The 14411-nt window shown below is 58.5% G+C and overlaps 2 protein-coding genes across 8 annotated transcripts in view; one reads left to right on the top strand and one right to left on the bottom strand.

Annotated features, from left to right (window-relative positions):
- Positions 1–4982, top strand: part of PI4KB (phosphatidylinositol 4-kinase beta) — a 26955-nt gene extending 21973 nt beyond the window's left edge. For all 5 annotated transcript variants that reach the window (XM_055312300.1, XM_055312299.1, XM_055312301.1 and 2 more), the window contains 3 exons: positions 2447–2579; positions 2832–2952; positions 4107–4982. In XM_055312300.1, coding sequence (XP_055168275.1) covers positions 2447–2579; positions 2832–2952; positions 4107–4288 — 436 coding nt within the window. In that variant the 3' untranslated portion in view covers positions 4289–4982. The remainder of the gene's footprint in view (positions 1–2446; positions 2580–2831; positions 2953–4106) is intronic.
- On the bottom strand, positions 4974–14411 carry ZNF687 (zinc finger protein 687). Of its 3 annotated transcripts, none has more exons than XM_055312295.1 (9): positions 14250–14411; positions 8546–10668; positions 8221–8399; positions 7747–7923; positions 7496–7658; positions 7013–7345; positions 6809–6921; positions 6478–6619; positions 4974–6346 (listed from the first exon to the last, which is right to left on the bottom strand). In XM_055312295.1, exons 2-9 carry the CDS (start codon positions 10649–10651, stop codon positions 5849–5851), a joined length of 3711 nt encoding a protein of 1236 aa, XP_055168270.1. In that variant the 5' UTR covers positions 10652–10668; positions 14250–14411; the 3' UTR covers positions 4974–5848. The 3 variants fall into 3 exon arrangements, with proteins under 3 accessions (XP_055168270.1, XP_055168271.1, XP_055168272.1); XM_055312296.1 differs by lacking the exon at positions 14250–14411 and adding an exon at positions 13598–13700; XM_055312297.1 differs by lacking the exon at positions 14250–14411 and adding an exon at positions 13394–13470.

The following is a 14411-nucleotide window of genomic DNA, read 5'->3' as shown; positions in this document are numbered from 1 at the left end:
GCACGGGGACAACACTGTGTACTGGGAGCTTGGGCCACACTGCCTGGCAGAGTAGTAGGCAGTGGCATCATAGGTGAGCTGAGGTAAAGGCAGAAGAGCCTTCATTATGAGGTCAAGGGGCTTTATTTTGCAGGCAGAGGAGTGACAAGATCCAGGTTGTGTGTAGTGACCCCCCCTCAGGGCGCTGAGGGTGAGGCTGGACATAACCAGGTCTTCAACAAAGCAAGAGGTACCGAGGTCCGGCCTGAGGGTAGTGGTAGAAAGAAAAAGAGAAGGTGGGTATGAGGAACATGGTGGACTCCCAGCCACCATGACAGTACAGTTGCAACTCCCAGCCCTGAACTCTCTCTCTTGTTCCAACATTTGAATTTCAAAACTTTTTAGTCTCTTGTTTTGCCCAGAGCTGTCATTTCTCCCACTATCACACTGACCTTTGTGAGGTCCAGCTTCACATATAGGCAAGCATGTTGGACAGAGATAATTACACCGCCTAGGGTCTTGCTTTCCTAGACTGTCTTCAGTGACTCAGGGTCAGCACCATGAATGCTCCTGTGAGTTAAACCTCTCACTGGGCAGAGGGCAGCCTCCTGAGAAGGCAAAGATGCAGTGGCTGGTGCTCCTGGGGTTCTAGTGACATGACAGCACATGAAGATCTAACAGGGCTGCTTATCAGAAATCTAACATTAAGTGCCTGCCATTCTTCTATTAAAACCAGACAAAAACCCTTTCAGGCAGGCTTTTCCTTGTGAGGGAAATAAGGGTCGGGGAGCTTGCAGAGGCTCTGCATGTGCAGGCTGATGGGAAATTTGGTTGCAAGCTTTATTTTTTTTTTAATTTTTATTTATTTATGATAGTCACACACACACACACACACAGAGAGAGAGAGAGAGAGGCAGAGACATAGGCAGAGGGAGAAGCAGGCTCCATGCACCGGGAGCCCGACATGGGATTCGATCCTGGGTCTCCAGGATCGCGCCCTGGGCCAAAGGCAGGCGCTAAACCGCTGTGCCACCCAGGGATCCCGGTTGCAAGCTTTAGACTGTCCCGGAAGAGGTAGGATTTTGAACCCTGGGCCCAGAGAGCCTAGAGCTGAGCCCCAGATTGAGTAAATGGAGGGCAGGGAGGCAGGTGCTAATCATGCCTCTGGGCTCTCCTGTAGAAAACTAGTATGTTTAGAAGATTAGAGTCCATCCCTTTAAAGAGGCAGAGGGGGCAGGCAGCTGGATAAACCTTTTATAAGAACTTAAAAAAGAATGGATGTAGTGTAGCTGTGAATGAAATCAGCCACCGGAAAGAAGTGGCAACAGTGAATGATAGGCCCCAGACTGGAATCAGGTGCAAGGTCTCCTTACCTGCTTCAGAACAAGCCCCGAACGGCTTTGCAGCCAGGAGCTAACTCCAGCAGCTCAGAGAGAAGCTGCCCCTCCGTAGCTTTGAGACCTTGTGCACCAAGGAGCCTCCGTTTCCTCACTTGTGAAATGAGAGGTTGGATGAGGACATCTAGAACCTTTCTTGCTCCCCAGATGGTGCCTGTGTTGGTAAATTTGTAATCCTTTCCCCACGGGAGAAGGACTGAGATAGGGCTGCTTCTCCCTCTGTCCCCCTATTGTGGCCAGTCAGGCCAAACCTAGAGAAGGTGGCTCCAGACCCAGAGCTCTTAGCCTAACAAAGCCTCTATTGACATGGAGTAGGGGGTGGGGGCTCGGAGGGGGAGTCGGTTATGCTGAATGGGCCAGGCTCACATGCTTAGCATGTTAATTGTTCCTCGTTCTGCTGGCCATTCATGTGGGAATCACAAAGACCTGGGAATTATCTCCCTCTAAGTCTTCTTCCTGCAGCAGGCCCCTAGTAATTGCCTCCTGAGATATTTTACATAAGGGATCTTACCATATGGTTAAAGCATAGTCCTCGGAGGCCCCACACTATTCACTTAAACCCCACTCCGCCCACTCTTCTGGCGGGGCTCTGCTCTGCAGCGGGCTGACAGGAATTACCAATAACACACAGGTAAGTAGGTTCTGACTAGAGGTCTCCCACTGATGCCAGAGCTATAGGCCTCTGAGACAATGGGCTGGAGCTACAGAGATCTTTCCTTGCTTCCTTCCAGGTTCTCTATTCAGAGGGGATCACTTTGGGTGCTAGAAGCATGACTTTTAGAAAATGGGGATATTCTTAAGCTGTTTTAAGTTGTTAATTGCAATTTCAAAAAAAAAAAATCCTAATGATGGCAGTTTCAGACCCCAGATACTTAGTTTACTTCTCTGATTCCCTTCTTTCCACTGATTAGTTCTAGGTTCTAAGAGGTGGGGCCCAGAGTTGTAGGCTGCAACAAATTTGTCAGGAGGCTCCCCTAACCTGGTATCATGTGGTCAGGGCGTTGCAGCTTGAGGCTCCCGCCTCAGTCAGACTTATCACTGCCTCTTTCTCTCCTCTGCCCCCTCCTCAGACACAATGGAAACATCCTTCTGGATGCAGAAGGCCACATCATCCACATCGACTTTGGCTTCATCCTGTCCAGCTCACCCCGAAACCTGGGCTTTGAGACATCAGCCTTTAAGCTGACCACAGAGTTTGTGGACGTGAGTCAGGAAGGAGCGGTGCCTTGCTGTGTTCTTTCTCTGTCATGGAAAAGGGAGCTGTGGGCTCTCCCCAAATTAGGGACAAACAGAACAGAAATAAATAGCAGGGAGCCAGGGCAGGGCTAGCTGTCCCAGGAGGCTTCCTGGCTGATAAGAGAGTGGGGAAGTCACAGAGTTTGGCATGTTTGTCCTGATGGAGGAAGTCCTGGCTGGCTTGTGAGCCCCTGTGAGCACACACGTCTCCCTTCGCAGGTGATGGGGGGCCTGGATGGCGACATGTTCAACTACTACAAGATGCTGATGCTGCAGGGGCTGATTGCTGCTCGGAAGCACATGGATAAAGTGGTGCAGATCGTGGAGATCATGCAGCAAGGTGGGCTGAGAAGAGGCCAGGTGTCTGGGGACAGGGCTGTGCCCATAGTGTTTCAGGTTTTCCACTTATGTTGGAGCCCTGGGGCATGGAACTTCCAAGAAGCGGATTCCACTTCAAGACTGGGAGTGGGGTGTCCCAGGTTTTCAGCTCTGCTGCCAGTTGGTCCTTTGGGACATTCTTCCTAACTCCTGACCAAGCTGGGTCCCAGGGATGGGGGCCGGGGGTGGGGCAGGAGTCCAGACTGCAGAAACTACCCCTTAGCCACCCTCTGGGAGAAAACAGCCCCATCTCCTGCTTCCAGGTCCCTCCCTGTCTTCCCATCCCTTGTCCCCCTAAATTTTTGTTCCCTTCTGTCCCTCTGGCTCTGTTCTTGCCAACCTTGGTGTTTCTGGTCACCATTTCCTTTCCTGTTGGCCCTTGACCACTGACTACCCTGTCCCCAGGCCCCTTTCTCTGCCCCAACACCCACTCCTCCCCATGAGCTGAAAGTATTTCCTCTCCGCTCACCTTGATCTACTCTTACTGAGCCGTTTCCTCACTGCCTTGACACCTAGAGTCTCATGTCCAGGATCTCCTCTCCCAGCTCTTCTGGGCCCTAGTCTCCATCCCCCTCCTCAAGACTGCCATGCACACTTGGGCTGAGCTGCCAGTCTCCTCCTCCTCCCCATCCCCATCCCCACCCCACAGGTTGTCGCCGTTGCTCAGGAGCATCCCTGTCTGGCCCCGTGATGACGGTGGCCCAGGTCATCTGTGAGTGTCAGACGTAGCATAGGCAGAGGCCTGCAACCAGATAAGTGCCCAGCTCAGGGCCCATTCCCCAGCCCCTCTTCCCAGCCTTCCCTCTGGGTCCTGAGCCTCTGCTCCCTCCACACTCACCAGGGTCCATGTGGTGCTGGCCCTCTCCCCTCACACCCTCACCTAGAGGGGCTTAGGAGTGTGGGATGAAGATGGGCTCAAGACAGCCCCCCCCCCAACTCCCCCTTTTCTTCCCAGGCAGAACTGGATCCACAGTCAGGGAGCACTCTGCTGTGGGAGGGAAGGGGCACTTCAGATAGCCATGGCTCCCTCTGTATCACTTGCCGTGGCTGTTACCACTGCCCCTCCCCCCTCCACTTTCCACCCGTGACCCCATGCGCCCTCACCGCTTCCCCCAGGTTCTCAGCTTCCTTGCTTCCATGGCTCCAGCACCATCCGTAACCTCAAAGAGCGGTTCCACATGAGCATGACTGAGGAGCAGCTCCAGCTGCTGGTGGAGCAGATGGTAGATGGCAGCATGCGGTCTATCACCACCAAACTCTATGACGGCTTCCAGTACCTCACCAATGGCATCATGTGACACTCTTCTTCTCAGGCCCCGGAGTGGTGGGGGATCGGACCTTCTCTGGGAGGGCCCTTGTCCGAGAAACCCCAAACCAGGAAACCCCACCCATGGGAAATGGAAGGCAAGAAATACAGAGGATCATGTGATAACTGTAGAGCTTGCAGGGGGGGGGGGGGAGAGCCAGCGGCAGGGCCCAGACTTGCAGGGGCTCCCCTGCCCCCAGCGGTGGCAGTGTCATCACCTGACAGACTGCAGGATTCGCTGCCCTCCAGAGAACAGAGGAGATAGACATGAGGGGCACTGGGGCCTTTCTTCTGGCTGGGGTCCACGAGGTTCTTTCTGCAGGCCATCCAACTCTGTTCTAGGCCCCGGGAGTGGGGGGAGGGGGACAGGAGTAGGTTCTTGGTCCCGAGGCTTGATCCTATGGTTGGCCTTTGGCCATGCTGCTGCCCAACTCTGTCCCCTCCCAGCTACTGGCCCAGGCCAAGTTCCCCTTGTCAGGTGGGCTCTGGCACAGGGTCCTGCACTTGCAGAGGTTCCCCATCGCAGGGGAGGGGAAGGGAAGGATCACCGCTCCTCCAGTGGATGAGGATATCCACCTAGTCACAGGGAGTTCCTTGGCCTGATCCCTTCCCCCACCCAGGGAAAGAGCTCTCAACTTTTTATTTTTAATTTTTGTTTGAAATAAAGTCCTTAGCCGTTTGTGTCATTTCTAGATTGTATTTGTCTCAGGTTGCGGGTAGGTGAAGTGTGAGCAGATGCCTCAGTGTCCTGGGTGCAAATGCACCAGAGAATGGGATAGAGGAAGACTGCTCTTTGCCTGCCTGCTTCGGTCAATGAGTGTCATCTTGTCCCAGGAATGGGCTCCCCAGCTTTGACCCTCACTCCCTCCCTGTCAAGTCCACAATGTCCTGGTCACATAAGAAGAGGAGCCCGGATGGGGATTAAACCACGAGCAGTTTTAATGGTCTGGTTTTCTCCCTCCCATTTCCCCACTGTTAGTATTATTATTACTACAAGAATAAAGGATTCCTGAGAGCCTGTCCCCTCCTCTCCCCTGGGCTCCCCCTTGACAGGACTCATCCCTACCAACCCCCCCCACCCCGGATTTCTGGGTTAAAAAAAAAGTGAAAGGCACTGCGGGGGAGGGGGGGCTTCAACTGCCAAGGAGGCTGAGGGGTGGTGCAGGGGCAGGGCCAGGCCCTTGAGGGTTGAGAAGCATCCTGAGAGCCCCATCAGGGGCCTTACCTGGGCCCATCTAGCAGGCCTAGGAAGTCCCTCCTCCCACCTCAACCCACACGGGGTCTGCAGCAGGAAGCTAATTAGTGTTGGGCTCAGAAAGGAGGAGTGGAGGGCCCACTCTACTAGGACCCAAGGGCCAAACCCGAAAGGGGAGGGGGTACTGCAAATCACTATAATCCTCAAAAGCGTGTGTGTCAGGGGGGTTGGGGGAGAGGAACTGAACAAAATGTGAATTAGAATGAAATCCCTAGCCCAGGGACTAGACAGCAGCAGCGGCGGCCCAGGCTCCTGACCCAGAGGGAGGGGAGGGGGCTGGTCAGTCCAGGCCCAGGCTTAGTTGTCCCCACTGCCCCCTTGCCGAGCCCTGATGAACGCCATGCCGTGTGTGCGGAAATGGGTCTTGAGGTTGAGTGGGCTGTCACAGCTCTTGCCACAGACCTTACAGGTAAGTGGGCCTCCAGAAGCAAGCAAAGGAGACTCTCCACCCTCTGGGTCAGACCTCAGTGGAAGAGGGGCCTCTTCTTCCCCCTCACCCAGGCCCAGGACACCCACACTCCCCACACCCCGTTTCTTCTTGTGGCTGATGAAACGGTGCCGGCTCAGAGAGCCAGGGGAGGCGAAGCACAATCCACAGTCGAGGCACTGCTGGGCACCGCCATCCACCCTCAAGCCCACCATGAGGCTCTGCTCCACTGAGCCACTGCTCCGGTAGTGTGGGGGGCCATGGCCTCCAGCTCCAGGCCCACCCCTGGGGGACTTGGCTGGAGGGGTCGTGCTGTCAGGCTCCTCACTACAAGAGTCAGAGGACTGGCGGCGTTTCCGTCCTGGCCCCTGGAGAAGAGAGGGAGGAAACAAAGCCTCCTCATCACCCCAAACTGACCCTAGCACCCCCTCCTAGATTCCTGAGGCCAAGGACTAGAACCCTACGGTTTCTCAACACAGCAGACTGGGGCTCAGCCTACCTGGGCTCTGGCACCAGGGCCCCGAGCCAGGGTACTACCCCGGCCAGGGGACTGGGCCCCAAGTGGCAGGCCATGCCGGACCTGGACGTGTTTCTCCAGGATCAGGCGGCTGCTGAAGGTGCGTTTTCCCTCTGTGCAATACCTAGAGGGGGAAAGGGAGAGGGTGGGTGCCAGGGGTCCGTGGCCAGAGCAGAGGGAGGCCTTGACCTCTAGTCTACTCAAATGAGACACAGGTCAGAAAGTACTTAGTGGGGCTGGGGGCAGGGGGTGGGCAGGTCACTTGCTGGTCAGAAAGAGGAAGGGGATGTGGGCATGAGGGAGCAAGGGTTACCTGCATGGGTAAACTCGCTTGATACCCTCATGATTGACCCTGACGTGGCGCCTCAGGCTGGGGGCGGAACAGAAGGAGCGCTCGCACAGGCGACAGGGAAACTTTTTCACTGACTGGGAGAGCAGAGCGTAGGGAGCCTCAGAGCGTGGCTCCAAGACCCCACTCCCCATGGCCACAGACCGATCCCGAGGGAGCCCTGCTCACCTTGCCATGCTCCTTCTTCATGTGAGCCACATACTCGTCCCGTTCAGGAAACCAGGAGTGACAAAGGCCACAGGTCCAGCCTCCAGGGCCCCCACCGCCCCCCTTGATGCCTTTGTTCCCTAGTTCCCGTCGGGGCCGTTTGGTTGGGCGAGGAGGCTCAGGAGAGCTGGGCAGTTCTTCCTCTTCCGAGGATGAAGAGGATTCCTCAGTAGGGGCAGCTGCTCCTCCCCGAGACACAGCCAACTCCTCGGGCTCAGCCTTGGGGCTTGTAAGGGCACCCGCCGCCCCTTTCCCAGCACTGTCCTCCCCCGGGCGCCCAGCCTGATGGGTGTTCTGTGAGAGGGAGACAAGGGCGCAGCCATTGTGGGGGAGGGCCTGGCTCTGCCAGAGGCCTTGCGGCTTCCCCACCAGCACTTCCTGAGGGTTCTATTCCTCAAACCCCCCACAGTCGAGCACCCCGCCTCTGTCCCTTGTCTCCTATACCTTGAGGTGTTCCAGCATGGTCCTTTTTTGGGCAAAAAGCAGAGGACAAGATGGGCACTTAAAGACGCTGACACGTTGGGGCAGCAGGTGTTGGTCGAAGTGTGAGGAGAGGAGGGGTTTGTGAGTGAAGACCGTGTCACACATGGCGCACTTGTAGATCATCCTGTGTGGGCGGAGAGGACAGTGCAGACACCCTGCCCATCAGGACCCCGACCCCGTTCCAGCCCACCCTGCTCCCTCCCAGGTCTCACTTGGCCTGCTGCGTGTGGAAGCTGGGGTGCTGGGTGTAGAGGTGGGCATGGGCGCTGGGCGCAGACTTGAAGGCCATGGGGCAGATGGGGCACTTGTGGAAAACCTCGCAGTGCGACGTCTGGATGTGGGACTTGATGGAGTTCACGCCCCCGAACACCACCGCACAGCTGGGGCACCTGGGGGGCAGGGGGCGCTGAGGTGAGGCAGGGTGTCTCCAGCCTGTCCCCCAGGCCCTGCTCCTAGCCGGCGGCCTACGGAGGCCGAACCGGAGCTCTCTCCCCTCTCCACGGGAGCAGGGCAAGAGCAGACCAATCTGAGGCTGAGCAGTTCAGCAGGAGATGGGGCTCTCCCTGACAGGCCAGCTCAAGGCCTGGTGCTGGGACACATGAGGCCATAAAGTGCCAGGGGGTGGGGGGAGGAGGTGGCAGTGGGGAAACAGTCACAAGACTCCAGGGAGGAGAGGCAGGAGGCACCTGTATCCTACACGGCGAGACAAATGTAGACAGGCCTCCCGGAGATGGGTCTGGAAATTGGCCTGTAGGAAGTTGCCCCCACACTCAGGGCAGACGTGGGGAGGCCGGTTCTTATGCATACGCTGGTGGGCACTGAAGCTGCAGCGATTGGGAAGCATCATGGGGCAGGTTGGGCATACCTGTCAACAGGAGTGGAGACATGGTAAGTCAGCGAGGAGAGGCCCGACCCCATGACCTCCCCTGACCGAGCCCCCAACATCTTCCCAGATCTGACTCCCAGAGCGTCGGGCTCCAGCCCCGGGGAGAGCTGGGACAGGCAACTCACAGTGCTGTTGGCCCCAGGGGCCGGGGGCCCAAGCTGCTGGAAGTGGGCGGCCATGCCTGCCTTGTCCCGGCACTGCTCCTTGCACTCTAGGCAGCGAAAGCATGTGTAAGACGAGGTGGCAGGGGCAGCAGGCGGCTCAGATGACAGTGGCAGCACAGGGGCTTCAGCAGCGACGGCAGTAATGGCGCCAGCGACAGCCACGTCACCCTTGCCCAGGGCAGGCAAGGCTGGAGGTCCGAAGGCAGGTGGGACAGCCAGCAGGGGCGTGATGTCCGGCTGCCCCACCATCTGGTCCAGGGCGACGGGCCTCATGACCAGGTGTGAGCACTGCATGATGAGCCCTTTGTCCTTGTGCTCTCGGGCATGCAGCAGCAGACTGCATTTGTTGAAAAAGACCAGGCGGCGGGCGCAGTGGTTGCAGGTGACTTCAATGCGCATGCTCCGGCGGTCATAGTGCCGGGCCAGGCTCTTCTCCAGTGAGAAGGCGTCCCCGCACTCAAGGCAGCGGTAGCCCGTGGGAGGCAGGGCCAGCCCGGCCTCGGCGGGGGGACTCAGGTTGGGCCGGTAGGCAGGCAGCAGGTTCTTGCTATTGAGGATCTTGTTGAAGGCCTCCACCAGGCTGGACTGGGTCCGCGAGATCACCGTGCCACCCCCTGCACCTGGCCCGGTGGCCGGCTTAGAAGGCTGCACCATCACCACTGAGGCACCGTTCACCTTCTGCCCCCCAGTCCCCAGCCCTGGCCGCCCCTCCGCCTTGGGCAGGGCCTGGGGCACCAGACCTAGCACGTTCTTAGCCATAGTCTTAGGGCTGGTGGCAGTGCCCCCTGGCAGAACCACAGCTTTGCGGGCCACACTGGCTGCCATCAGCATAGCAGTGCTTGCATTCTGGATGGTAGCCACAGGCAGCACGGTGCCCTTCAGCCTCGTGCCGTCACCCAGCTGGACGCTCACCACCTTTGGACCCTCGGGGGTCGGGGTTGCAGGGGATAGCTTTAGGAGGCCAGCCTCAGCCAGGAGGGTCCCCTCAGCCAAGGGGGCAGGAGGATCAGGGTCTGAGGGGACCCGGGTTACAGTCCTTGTGATATTTCCGCAGGATGTTTTAATGGTCTTGATCCGCACCTTGAGAGGCCTTGAGGAGCTGGAAGAAGCAGGGGAGTCATTGCTGTCCTCATCTGCAGCCTCGGCTCCACTAGAGGGGCTCTGGGGACTTTTTGGGGAAGGCTTGTCCACCGGCCCCTCCTCCTCTTCTTCCTTCAGGGGCTGACAACAGGGCACTTTGGGGGAGGCAGGAGGGCTCTGATGCCCTGGAGACTGCTTGAAGAAGGGCAACCCAGCAACCTGGGGAGGGGAGGCGCTGGCAGGAATACCCGTGGCCTCAGGGCTCAAGCTAGAGCCTAGCCCGGCCAGGCCCTGAGGATGAAGGGGGCTGCAGCTGTCTTGCTTCAAGGTCCTCCGCACTGGGGGAGAACCAGGTGGCAGCAAGGCTGGGCCATTCTCCCTGGACAGCTCAAAGGGAGAGGGGAAAGGAGGTGGGGTCATGGCCCCTTCCCGAGGTGGGGAAGGTGCTGGGGGAGGGAGGGGATCAGGGTGCTCCCCTGGCTCAGGCCCAAAATGAGCAAAGAGGTCCAAAGTAGCTTTGCCTTCCATAGCTTTTTCTTTCCAGGTACCCCCACTGAGAGGAGCTGGAGAGTGGGGTGTACTTGGGAGGGACGACTCAGGGCCCCCAAAACCATTTTGCATCAGACGAGGCCCCACAGGCCCTTCCTTAGTCACCCCCCCAGCCCGGGGCCCATCTCCTCCTGAAATCCCAGCTGGGGACTCAGGCTGCTCAGGACACACAGTGTTCTTGACGATGACACTGACTGCCGAGATGTCTGGCGGTGGCAGGCCGTGATCAGAGGCCTGGGCTGGCACCTCGGGGCTGTTCCTGGCAGCTGCTGCCGGTGCTTCTCCAGAGTCACCTCCTATACTGGGATCCGGCTTTCCTGAGCCTCCAGGACCTTCGTTTTCTTCTGGCCCAGAGTGGATGGCTTCGTTGGCATCGATGTCAGGGATGTCAAAGGCAGCAAGGAGATCATCGAAATCAGGAGTCTTCATATCCCCCATGGCAGCAGGTCCCAGACCTGATGAAAACAGAAAAAAGAGTAAGAGATTGAGCCCTCTGAGGGCAGGAACCCTGGCCCTCCTCCCTCAGGATCTCCATATTTATCTTCTTGGGACCATGCGCAATCTCCTTGGGTATACTTTTACCACAGCACAAATCCTAGAGCTGGTGGGGGCACCTGGTTTGCCAAACCCTAAAATTGAAAGGTAGGTTATGTGCACATTCCAGGGAAGACACCGAGATCCAGAGAAAGCAGAAGAAAAGAAACTTCTCAGAGACACAGTAGAGAAACAAGGGTAACAGAGACAGAGGGAGTTCAGTGAACATCTTGATTAAAATCACCTCAGCCCCTCCTGAGCCCAGCACAGAACCAATCAATTAATCAATACCACTATTTAGGAGGAAGATATACACCATGCTCTGGGTGTAAGGGCTCATTCATGGCAGCATGGGATCCATTCATAAATCTTCATGGATCTTCTGGGGGTCTGGAGAGATCTGAAAGCCATGTGTTCAAAGGGACAATGACTTAAGCCAAGATGGAAGAAATGATTCTAGTTGCAGCTTTATCAATGGCCTCATGTCCACTGCCTTAGTTTTGAAAGGTGAGGCAAGTAATCCATACACCACAGGGTTATTCAGAGCATGATACAAATCATAACCCTGCGAGTCAAAACCCGGAGCAGGATTTATTATTACAGTTGGGACAAACAAGCTGGGAAGGAGTAAGCACTGGGAATCTATGACTGAGGTCAGGGACAAGAGTCAGGGGGTCAAGTCTGGGGACCTGGGGTCATCACTGGCACCTGGGGATCTAGCTTGGTTAACCAGGAGAAGTGGATTCGGAAATCACCCAAGAGAAGAGACCAAGATGGAAAGAATAAGACACAGGAAAAGAAAGAGATAAAGAGAAAAGGGGAAAACCGTGCCAGCAACCTGGTCACAAGGGCCCCAGCCTAGGCCTCTCCTGTCACAAACACCTGCTGCTAGCACACCTACCTTCCCCAGAGTGCCTCTGCCCTGCCATGGCCCTCCCGGGGCCAGCCCCTCCTCTCTCCCTCCCCATCTTGCTCTCTCAGGGCCAAAGCTCCAGGGTAACTTAGCCAAGCCCGGCTGCCACAAAGGGGAAAAGCCAAGCCCCCTCACCCGTGTTATTCCTGCTCTGAGCTCCTAATTCACACTCCTCACCCTTTTCATTTCCCCTTGGCAACACCAGTTCAAGAAGTCTTACCCAACCCCAACCTGTCCCAGTGCACGCGCACACACGCAAACACACACACACACACCCCACAAGACTCATGTGGCACTAAACCAACACAACCAGCCTAGAGGTTGAGGGGAACCCGGGTCTGTTCCTCACCAGTGTCTCCCCACAAGTGTTTCTATGTCTAGGAAGAAACCAAAGAAGTCTGTCACTACACAGTCTCTGCCCAGGATACAAGCCGTTTCGCAGGGCCAGTTCTCTCACCTCCTGCCAGCCTTTAGACCGAAACTGAAGATAGTCCCTGCAGGTGGCAGCTGGCAATGCTGGGACCACGGTAAGGTGGAGGAAGAGGATACCAACAAGAGGAAGAACGGGAAGTTTCCCCTCGTCAGCCCTGACTTAATTCTGCAGTCTCTGGCTTTAAACAAAGCCCTCTACCCCTTGCCTCTGCCCGATGCAGAGCTGGGGCTCTCTTCTTGCCTCTCTGCGCACCAGGAGACACTGGAGCTGCCTTCCACCCCGGCCCTCAGAAAGTGGACTGCCGTTGGGCAGATCAGTGGGGACTATGAGAAAACATCTGCCCACTCGGCCTACCCAGCAACTCCCCCTTTGGCGTCCAAGTGACTTTAGAGGTCATTCGATAGCCAGGAGCTGACAGTCCACCAAGCAGCGGGAGCTCAAGGCCAGCGCGGCTTCCCCCACCCCACAGCCCAGGCCTTTCTGCGGCGCACAGCAGCCGACTCTTGGGCTCCGGCCCTCCCCCACTGCCCTCTGTTCTTCCCCAAAAGCCAAAGGAAGGGGCTGAACAGGAAGACCGCGAACTGGCCTGGGTCGGGAGGGGGTTCCACTGCTCTTTCCCTGGCCCGGGGCCTGCAGAGGAGGGCGAGGGGCCGGCGGCCGGGGGCGATTAGGCTGCCGCCAAGCTGGGCAGCGGGCGGAATTAAGTCCCTGCCATCTGCCGAGGGCCGGCGCGGGGAACGTGTCCGGGGTTGCGGGGAGGGGACGGGGTGTACGGAGAAGCCTCCGGGGAAACTGAGGCGCAGCGCGCTTCCCTCGTCCCTACCGGCGTACGAAGGAAAAGACGGCCCGGCCCGCCCAGGCCCTCAGGGAGCTGCAGCGCTGCACCTCCCGGCCCAGGAGTTCCCGGAGCCGGGCGGTGCGTGGACAGACAGGAGTGGGGAGGAGACGGCTCTCTGGCCGGGGTCCGTCCCAACTCCGACCCCCTCCCCTCCCGGCCCGGCCGCACAGCCGCCGCCTCCTGCAGACTCCCGCCGCTCCCTAGAGGCTGAGGAGCGGTCCGGAGGCGCGCGGCGGCACGGGGCACGAGCCCGAGTCCGGCCCGGGCCCGGACGCTGACGCTCGCCGGGTCGGGGTGCAGGCTGCGCTCCGGCCTGGCCCGGCTCCCCCGCCCCCGCCCCCGAACACGGACACCATTTTAGGTCGCGACATCCCGCAGCCACAGTCACCGGGCCGTGCTTCGGACGCCTCTGGGGCGCGGGGCGCCAGGACTTGGGGACCGCGACCCTCCCTCCACGTTTACCCGGCTAGGGGCTGTGCTTTCAACAGGCTGGGAGTTTCACCCCTCCGCCTCACGGGATGGAGGCTGCAGCGGGGCCTTCCTAGAAGCCGCCCCGGGGGGCGGCGCGGGGACAGGGGTAGTTGGCCAAGTGGGGGAGGGGCAGGGGTATTTACCCGCCCCCCCGGGGGCGGGGCCAAGGGCGGGTATTACCCCGGGCACGCTTACTTGTTCCTCTCCGAGTGCGGCCCGGGAGCCGGCGGTCTCTCCCCCGCTCCCGCCGCCGCCGCCGCCCTCCCCGAGGCCGCCGCTACTTCCTGCTTCTCTCCCGTTCAGCCTCCCCCTCCTTCAGCTCCCTCCGCGTTCCAGGTCCGGGCTGCCCGCTTCCGCACTCGCCATTGGCCGCCGCCGCCGTCGTTCAGCACGGCACCCCTCCCAGCCCCGAGCGGGGTTGGCCTGAAGTACTGCCGCTCGGCGCTGGCCCCGCACGGCCCTCCCGGCCTCATTGGGCAAGAAGCCTAGGCCTTCTGAAGACACCTCCTCCCATTGGTGGTGCCGGGCCCACCTGCCCCGTCAGGGCGTCTCAGAAACGACTGGCTGCCGCCCCTGTCGCTCAGAGAGAAGCCAATCAGATGCCCTACTTTCCCCCGAGGCGGTGCCTCTCTCAGGTGCATCTCCACCCCCTCACTCCCCATTGGCCGCAAGCCGTGAAGCCTGCGGTCCACTTATGCAAATGAAAAGAACTCCGCTTCTGTGTGGTGGGTACTTTGAGGAGAACCTCGCCGACTGAACGAGGCTGGATTGCGGAGATACGTTTGTTTTCTCAAGTTAAAGCCCAATGTCAGTCATGCTGTGCAGAAGTCACGAAATGGGACGTTACCCAAAACATTACGTCATCTGGTTGACCAGTTCCTTGGCGTTTTCCCACTAAATCGCCACATTATCCGGATGGTCCCGGGCGTTGGCGTCACCCGCACCTTCTCCTGTGCAGGAGGGCTTGCCGGGGGCCGGGGGTGAGTGAGCAGTGTGGAAGGAGCCGGCA

Source organism: Nyctereutes procyonoides, unplaced genomic scaffold, assembly GCF_905146905.1.
Source record: "Nyctereutes procyonoides isolate TBG_1078 unplaced genomic scaffold, NYPRO_anot_genome, whole genome shotgun sequence".
NCBI lineage: Eukaryota > Metazoa > Chordata > Mammalia > Carnivora > Canidae > Nyctereutes > Nyctereutes procyonoides.
This window is presented reverse-complemented; position numbering and strand designations above follow the sequence as displayed.